Source organism: Panicum virgatum, chromosome 1N (genome assembly GCF_016808335.1).
Source record: "Panicum virgatum strain AP13 chromosome 1N, P.virgatum_v5, whole genome shotgun sequence".
Classification (NCBI taxonomy): Eukaryota; Viridiplantae; Streptophyta; class Magnoliopsida; order Poales; family Poaceae; genus Panicum; species Panicum virgatum.
Genome location: NC_053145.1, coordinates 6970357 through 6979676, shown reverse-complemented (window position 1 = coordinate 6979676; position 9320 = coordinate 6970357). Strand labels below are relative to the sequence as shown.

The 9320-nt window shown below is 55.0% G+C and overlaps 1 protein-coding gene across 1 annotated transcript; it reads right to left on the bottom strand.

Annotated features, from left to right (window-relative positions):
- Positions 1 to 213: 213 nt before the first annotated feature.
- LOC120654897 (gallate 1-beta-glucosyltransferase-like) lies at positions 214 to 3218 on the bottom strand. The gene is made up of 2 exons (XM_039932579.1): positions 1062 to 3218; positions 214 to 944 (listed from the first exon to the last, which is right to left on the bottom strand). The coding sequence occupies exon 1, from the start codon at positions 2633 to 2635 to the stop codon at positions 1127 to 1129; it is 1509 nt and encodes a 502-aa protein (XP_039788513.1). The 5' UTR covers positions 2636 to 3218; the 3' UTR covers positions 214 to 944; positions 1062 to 1126.
- Between the last annotated feature and the right edge of the window lie 6102 nt (positions 3219 to 9320).

The window sequence follows — 9320 nt, the reverse complement described above, 5'->3', positions numbered from 1 at the left end:
GTTTACCCGGACTACCAATTGTACCTGCCACTGGATGATGGCACAACCCCTTAAAAAAAACTGGATGATGGCACTTCACGATTGCGTCAGCCAGGACCACGGCGGCGGACGGCTGTCGGCAAGCGAGCGGGGACCAACAACGAATTCATCTCGACCAAAATAGGGGGTTGTTTGTAAAATAATAGAATCTTTTAGAAAATAATTAGATCACAATTATCAGTCGCGATCTAAATCAAGGTTTTATATGTGACAAACGCAGAGAGATATATATGACAATATTTGAATTGAATCAAAGCTACCAGGGGTCGCCTGGGCCGCTGCCTCGGCACGGCTAACTGGCTGTGCCTGGTAGTGCCATGCCTCATCGTGCTAGTGCTAGTATCGTGTCATGCCAGCCGTTTGACCACCTACAGTCGGACAGCCACGGTGGACACGGCACGAAAAAGACTCCTTGCCCCTGCTCCTTCCCTCTCTCCCTCATCCCCATACGCAGAGTACGATGTATTCTGTCATGGGGTCATGGGCTAGACGAATGCTGCAAGCTGTCTCTCAAGATTCTTATGATCCCAATTCCCAAATCGGAATTTGACCCATACCATGTTGCAGCCGGAGAATTTGGTGATGATCCAGTCCCGGTGCTCAGACATGCATGGCTGGATCTTGTTCCCCGGCCACACTTTCCTCCGAGAAGGGAGGTCATGGCAGTGGCATTCGCACCAGTCCAGTCAAGCTCCGGTGAGGCGATTCGGCCACCCCAGTCGATGCCAGCCGAAGCCGACGCGGCCTGCTACACCCATCCACGATTCATATGCCCCACAGTGACCCGAATCGACTGCTGGAGAAGGCTGCCCGCATGGAGGTCGACAGCGCCGCCGCCCCTGCAGGAGCAGACCACGCCGCACCCCTGAAGCTCGCCCAGACCACACTCGTCGTCGCCTCAGAACCTTCCACCAACACACGGACACCACGGAACGCAACAAGATTGGCAACGCAACCACGGTAGGAGTAGAGCACGCAGAATCTTATTGGAATCGAATTGAACAATCAAGTCTCGACGCGACCTGCTGCTCAGGCTCGGCTCCGCTAGACCTCTGTCACGACGGCGGGAGAAGGCTGGGCCTGGGCCTTAGCCGCTCCGCCGCGCCACCTCGTCTACGAACGCCTGGACGTGGGCGTCCGAGGACCCGCCGGGCGCCACGGCGGCCCTGGCGGCGGCACTCAACCGCCTGGCGTTTGCGAGCATCTCCCCCGCGCGGGGCCCCGCCACGGCGGCCTCCACGGCCTCGCGCACGGCCTCCCGCCGCGCGCCGCGCAGGCGCACGCCCATGCCGAGCTCCTCCACCAGATACCGCGCGTCCGGGCACTGGTCCCCCCACTGCGGGAACGCCACCACGGGCACTCCTGCCGCCACCGTCTCCAGCGTCGAGTTCCACCCGCAGTGCGTCAGGAAGCACGCCGTCGACGGGTGCGCCAGCACGCGCTCCTGCGGGCTCCACGCCACCACGGCGCCGCGCCCGGACACGGAGTCCAGGAACCCCTCCGGCAGGTGCGGCTGCGTGTCCGGCCGCACCACCCACAGGAACGGCCGCCCCGTCGACGCCAGCCCGTGCGCCATCTCCGCGACCTCGCCGGGGGACAGCACCACCACGCTGCCCATCGACGCGTACACCACGGACCGGGGCGGCTGCGCGTCCAGCCACTCCACGCAGTCGTCGGCGGCCTTGATCAGGTCACCGCGCATCGCGTCGTCCTCCTGCCCCTGGTGGAGCTCGATGAGCGGCCCCACGGTGATGAGCTCCGGCGTGCGCGGCGTCACGCCGGGGAGCGCGGCCAGCACGTCCGCCTCCAGCTCCGCGAACGAGTTCACCAGCACCCACGACGCGCGCCCGATGGTGCGGAACTGCCTGATGATCGCGTCGGCGTGGAGCTTCAACGGGTTGGACGGGAGCAGGAACGACGGCACGTCGGCGGCGGACATCTCCGGCAGGCCCGGGAGCTTGAACCGCGCCCCGGGGTCGTCCTCGGGCGGGAACTCCACCAGGCCGTGCACGTGGTGGTAGTAGAGCGAGAACACCGCGCACGACTGCACCCACAGCACCGCCGTCGGGATCCCCTCGCCGGCGGCCACGTCGCTCGCCCACGGCATGAACGGGTTGTTCGCCACCACGCACGCCACGGGCCGGTCCTCCTCCGCCTGGCGCCGCAGCAGCGCCGCGAACGCCGGGGGCCCGGCCGTCTCGAGGTGCCGCATGAGGTCGTCCAGGTCGGGCCCGGGGTCGCCGTCCTCCAGGAACTCGAACCGGACGCGGCCCCGGCCCACGGGCACGCCGTCGCCGCCGGCCGACACCCCCGCGGCGGCCGCCAGCCTCGCGCCCACGCTGGCCAACGAGGAGAAGGTCACGAGGAGGCCCTTGGCCGCGACGCGCTTCGCCAGGCGGAGCATGGGGTTCACGTGGCCCTGCCCCGGGAAGCATATCAGCAGCAGGTGCGGCGGGGCGCTCGCTGCCGCCACGGCGGGGGGCACGGCCGCTTCTTCCTCAACCATGGCCGCGCGAGCTCTCCTCCGGGTCGGATCGGCCTCTTCTTGGTCGCCGTCGGCCTTCTCCGAGCTGCTTGATGACTCTGCTGTCAGCATGTCACTGGCGCTAGTTTATTATGGCTCAAGGTTACAGGTGCTACGCCCCCATCTCATCTCGACTCCACCAGCAGATGACCCGACACAACGCTTGCTGATTCTGCTCCACGATTAACACTGACAGCAACCAGGGCATGCAGTCCCATTCAGGTAACAGTTACCACTCACAAGTAACGCGACAGCGTAATTCCAACCACTCAGACATGTGCTGCTAATTGTAATCGACCATGTAACTGCGCCATGCGCAACACTTCCATCACCGGACTCCCGGCGTCTATGGAATATAATTCAGGTGGGGACTCGTACGCACAGCGGGTTGTCCACGCATCAGGTGTGGATCCGCCCGTAGCTGAGATGTGGAGAAGCTTTAGTGGCATTCAAGTGTGCCATGGCGGCATGCTGTAATGGGCTAGTAGCGGTGGATATTGAGCTGGCTCAGCTCGGCTTGTTATCTAAACGAGCGGAAAACATAGCTCGGCTTGGCTTGTGAATAGCTAGAGCTAGCTCGTTTCGGATTGCGAGATGCAGAGGGAGAGGGTGCTTGGCCTCCGCAGGTGAGGTGCCAGCAACGGTGAGGACAAAGGCTGGCCAGAAGCAAGCACACATGGAGAAAATGTAAAGAAAAAAGGAGGCCAGTTTGTGAGCACCTGTTCCACGGCAGCAAATGCAGCTGAATCAAGGACGAAGGAAACAAGCCTCTAATCAAATCAAGCCTATACCCACCGATAATCACCAACTCTGCGAGTGCGGCCGCGCCGCCGTGTCGGTGATCGAATCGAGCAAGCTAGCGAACTAGGAGTTTTTCGTCCAGCTCTGTCGGCTAGCACGGTTGGTCGTGATGAAGAGCTGCCGGCGACTGTGAAGATGCGTGGGGTATGGTGGATTGGTGGTTGGTGTGATTTGAATGAGTGGTCCAAGGTACTCCGTACTCGATCGCCTAACCAACCTGTTGATGAGCCCCACCCAGCGTCTGGACGGACGCGCACGCCGGGCGCGTGTAGAGTACGGTTACTAAAACTGAGAATTGAGTTTTACGGGATAAAACTTTTTTCTCATTATATGAAATTTCCTCCTCGTCTTTTCTTAACATATCAGTAAAATTGATGATATTGTAAAGAATTTAATATTAGAAAGTTTTATTGAAATTGTTTTAAACCATACAGCACGCTTGGATTGGTCCGTCTGCAATTGGAAAGGCGGATGGAGAACCTGCTAGAAGGGGGAAAAAGCTAGAAGGAAAGAAAGACGGTGCGCGGCACAATAGTCGACCGGGCCAGGCCACTAGCCACTCGAAATGATGAGCCAACCCAGGTCATGACGACAGCGGAAAGACGGGCCGGTGAGGAAAAAGGAGCCAAGAAAATAGGGCTGTGTTTAGTTCCTCTAACTCCTCCAAACTTTCCATTACATCGAAATCACATCGAAAAATTAAATATAACAAATGACCCATGCATGGAGTACTAAATGTAGGTAAATAAAAAAAATTGCATAGTTTTGATATACATTGCGAGACGAATCTTTTGAGTCTAGTTAGCCTATGATAGGACATTATTTACCACATACAAATGAAAAGTGCTACAATGCTTTTTGCAAACACTTTTCGCATCCTTTTCGCAACTAAACACAGGCTAGACGTGGGCGTGTGCATCTCCGACTCCTGCGCACGCGCACTTCGCTGGCAGACATATGGGCAGAACTGGCTCTATCTATCCTATAGCTGGCCATGCAGCCCGTGACCCGGTGGCCCGCCCGGAAGCCCGTTTTTTTTGCCCGGCCCAAACCCGGCCCGATCCATTTCGTGCCCGGGCTGGCACGGCCCGTGTCCCGTGCCCGCGCCTGGGCCGGCACCCCCGCCCGTGGGCCGGCACGGCCCGGCACGGAGTTACCAGGCCGGCCCGGTAGTGGCCCGGTAACTCCAACCGGCGGGCGGCGGGCCCAGCCCAGCTGGCCAGGGGAGAGGGCACCGGGGTCCGGGGCAGGGAGTATATTACTCACCCGCCCGCGGCTCCCCCCGCCCGTAACCCTAGTCCCTAGCCCCCATTCCATTCCCTCGCGGCCTCGCCTCGCGCCCCCGTCGCCTGGATCCCACCGCCGCTCCGCTCCGCTCCCCGCCCGTAACCCTAGCCCCCATTCAATTCTGGCCGGCGAGCGACGACCCGCACGGCCGCACCCGCTTCCGCCGCCGGCTTGTCGTCTTCCCTTTCGTCTCCTGTGAGTAGATGTCCGGTTCCGTCGCTCCGGTGAGCAGATCTCGCGCTCCTACGCACCTCGCTGGCTCGCTCCAATCCTGGCCGGAGTTCGCAGTAGTCTTTGCCGTCTCGCCGTCGTTGTCTCTTCTCTCTACGGCTCCGGGCTCCGGCTGCACAGGTCTCGTAACCCTAACCCTAACCCTCGTCTTCCATCTCCATTCTTTTCCCTACCCTAACCCTCGTCTTTCATCTCCGTCTTGTCTCTTGTGCAGGTCTCGTGCACTCGGGGCCGCCGGCCGTTGAGGAACGGAGCCGCCGAGGGTAGATGCGAAGGTGGGCTGCACCTTGAGGTCGTCGTGATGGACGACATGGAGGAGTACACCGTCAACGATAACCTCAGGGCGTGTGGCCTGCCCGCAGACGACGACGATGACCTGACTGTCGGCGCTGAGGCATTGTTCGGTAGCAGTGTTGCTCCGATCAATGTCGATGACCCTGATGATGCCGGCGCTGGTGCTGGAGGTGATGGCGTCGGCGCGTCGGCGACTCAGACGCCGGCCTCGACGCCTACTGCTTCTACTGCCAACAACATCGTGCTGAAGCGTGCCAGGTCTGGTGCCTGGAACGACTTCGAGCCGATCTTTGAGACCTTGCCCTCTGGCAAGCAGGTACGAATCGCTGCCAAGTGCCACCACTGTAATCATGTTCTGTCTGCTCGATCTGCTTCTGGTACTTGACATCTACTCCGTCACCAGGCGCAATGCGTCAAGAAAGCTAAGCATGCTACTTTAGTGCAGTCCCGCATCCAGTTCAATGGTGATGGTTCAGTCACTGGTTGGCAATACAAACCCGATGTTGCTCGGAGAGAGCTGTGCCGGTTGATTTCTAGACTTGATTTGCCTCTTGGTTTTGGTTATGAAGAAGCATTTGAGGAGTACATTCATCGTGCTCACAATCCTTGTTTATTATCCAACTAGTCCTCTGATGCTGCATCATATCCTTGAAATTGCTTGTCATTTGCATGCCAGAGAGACTGATCCTTTGCTCATGAGCATTCTGACTCCTATGAAACTGAAGTTCCTCAAGTATTGGCAAAACATCCCTCTTTTGTATTCATTAGCTTTTGTTTTGGATCCAAGGGCCAAGATGAGAGGATTTCATAATATTATCCAGCTTCTTTCTCAAGCTATTGGTGTTGATTATTCTAATTACTTCACTGAGGTAAAAGCTGACCTGTACAAATTATATAACAAGTATGAAAACAAGTATGGTGCAGTTAGGTTGCAGAGGCCCTCCAACATATCAGGATCACCTGGTAAGAAAAAAAATGCTTGGGGTAAGATATATGGAGCTGCTGGTACAAGTCCCTCTTCTCCTGCTCTTGTATCTACATCTTCTGCTGTATCTGTGCCTCTTGTTTCAGAGTTGGCTTCCTACTTGGACAGCGACACTGTCACCAGCTTTGATGATGATTTTGACATAATAATTTGGTGGCATGAGAACAAACTGACATATTCCATTCTGTCCATACTAGCAAAAGATGTTATGTCTGTTCCAGTTTCTACTGTCTCTTCGGAATCTTGCTTTAGTCTCACTGGCAGGGTGATCGAGGAGCGTCGACGACGCTTGGCGCCTCATAATGTGAAGTACTTGACCTGGGTCAAGGACTGGGAAGCTGTTGATGCAAGGGCGCAGCATGATGTCGAGAAGTTGACGCGAAATTTGGAGTTAAAGTTTGGCATCAAGGACAATGCTGAAGGGCAGACTGCTGGAAATGAGTAAGTACTTCACAAGTTCACATGGAAATGAGTTAAATCATGATCATTGATTCTTCTATGGTCTGTGTTTGCTAGATCTGCCCCTGCAAATGGCTAGTCATGAGAAGCGAAGGCAAGGGGCAAGGCTGGGCTTAGGCAAGAGGCCAACAGCATCACCAAGTCAGCAGTAGTGTTTTGCAATTTGATCTTCTGTTTGTAATGTACTAATGAGTCTGCTGAACTTGAACAATGTGATGTAATTTTGAATAATTATATAGTTGGGTTGTACTCTTTTTCCCTTCCTTGGGTTTCTCACAAGGGTGAGTTTTACCTAGGAAAGTTTTTAATGAGGCAGCAACACTTGATCACATAGATCAAGTGTTAAAACAGCTCTATAATTGTGTTATCACTTATCAGTTAAGTGATATTTTGCTATATGTCTGTGTGTGGCTGGCTGTGATCTGTGATCTTTTTTTTTTTTTGAATTGCTTGTTAAATTTGGAGTAGGGTGAGATATATTTTGAACTATGGGCTTCGGGCGGCCCGGCCTGGGCTGCAGTGCCGGGCTCCAGCGGACTGGCCCGGCATGAAACAGGCCCGCGGGCCCGTGCTTGGGCCGCTGGTAGAGCCCGTGGGCTGGCACGGCACGGCCCGACTTTATATTGGGCCGGGCCAAGCACGGCACGGCTAAGAGCGGGCCAGGCCGGGCTCATGCTAGGGCCGGGTCGGGCAGCCCGAATGCCCATCTATAATCTATCCCATCCACCGGAGCCTGCTTGGCGTACATCGCTATGATCAAAGTATCAAACTAAGTCAATTAAGAAGATGCCGTGTCAATTTACTATTATCGACTTATCGTGGTGACCATATGATTGCATCTGATTCAGTTTGTGAGCCGCGTTACAACTTAGAAAATTTGTGGCTTCTACGCTAGGTTCCCCCCTGATATCGGGTGCAAATTTTGCCAGCTGCATGTCGGTCGATAGATTCATCTACCACTCTTGCCCTTGAGATTTGTGCTCAATTCTGATTTCATGGCCTCCTGCTAATTTGTGAAGCAATAGTCTAGCCAATAGTCCTACTCTAGCTATGAATCAATTTCGAAGCTTTGCTAAATGTAACACCCCTGTGTTAATCGTGCTCGCTAATCCCGAGTTAATTGTTCGTCGTTAGCGAATTAACTCGGGATTAGCGAGCACGATTAACACAGGGGTGTTACACTAAACATGCAATACGTGCAACAAATTGCATAGAACGAAAAGATGTACCGGTCATTGAGCCGGTAATGCTGGTGGTTCACAAGAGAAATCATGGTTAGATGGCTAGTGGAACCCTCACTTTCACACATTTTCTGCCATATTTGGTCAATGTAGGGTCGTGGCCATGGCGAGGCGGTGCGGTGCAGGCAGCGCGGCCACATTGATATAGTCGATCGGGTGCCAGCTTGGTGGTGTGGGACCTCCGACGACCGGTTCTCGTGCACCTCCTTGCTCCCCTTCTCTCCTCCTAGTGCGGCGGCAGTGGCGAATTGGAAGGGCAAAACCCCCAAGACGAGCAATAGTTTGGTTGGTGGCCGCGCAGAGGGGTTTTGTAGGTGGGGTAGTTCTAGGGTTTAGGGCGGATCGATGGTCGGTGTGGCTGGACGTCCATGCCACGAGCACGTGGCACGCATCCGACCATGCGCATCTAGGGTTGGAAGCGCGGAGCAGCTGAGGCAAGGTGTGGGCCAGGAAAAGGCCGGTCGTTGGTGACGCGAGCGAGGCGCGGGCGCAGCCATTTTACTGGGTTGTCGCGGAACGGGGTGATCGTGGTGCGGGAACGATGGAAGGGGAAGGTGCATCGCGATGTAGAGGAAACCTGACAAGGTGGACCCACGTGTCAGCGGCGGTGGCAGAGGGGTAAGGTGGCTTTGGTGGGCCGAGCCCATGCGGTGCTAGGCCGGTGCGGGGCGCTAGTGGGCCTGTGCGGGCTGCGTGAGGCAGGCCGGTGTGGGGTGCGTCAACTAGACGAATCGGACACCTGGGCTAGTGGGGTTGGGTTTCGGCTAGGGGTCTGGGCTGGGCTAGATCCAAGTTATCGTAGGGTAGGATCTAGGTAGAGTTTAGGTAGCGGACTGGGTAGGTTAGTAGGTAGGGCAGTTAGGTTATCTAGCTTTCGAATTTAAATTTGATCCATATACTCCCTCCATTCTCTTTTGATAGTCCTATTTCCAAAACTCAAATATTCACAAATGATAGTCCTATTTGCTATTAATAAGGACCATGGCAATAAATAACACCAGTAACGAGGAGTTTCTAGCAAAGACAATGGAGGACTAGCAAAAAGCCTTGTGTTACATTAATTAGATGATAAGCAAAGTTGCTTTTCCTTGGTCATTGTTTCAAGATGAAATATGACTATCAATAGAGAACGGTGGGAGTAATTCTAAACATCCAAAATGAAACCAAACAAAACAACAAATAAATCACACTTACAAGTACAACCTTATTTTTAATAGATTTGTTTGCTAGGAATTCCATAGTGAAGAAATGTTAACCTTATATATTGATTCTATTGCTAAGTACTCGCGAAAAAAAAATTGAAATCCTCAATTTTTGACATATAATATTCTATAAAATACAGGTTGTTACACTACAGATGGTCGTCTAGTGGTGCGTGGTGCTCCTTCACCGGTTAGAAAAGCCCCCTCTCAAATTTTCCGCCGGGCAGTTTGATTCGGTAGAAGATCCTGCATGGACG

Bases quoted from the DNA above. Each gene is read 5' to 3' on its own strand.
- LOC120654897 (XM_039932579.1), bottom strand. From the start codon at position 2,635: ATGCTGACAGCAGAGTCATCAAGCAGCTCGGAGAAGGCCGACGGCGAC.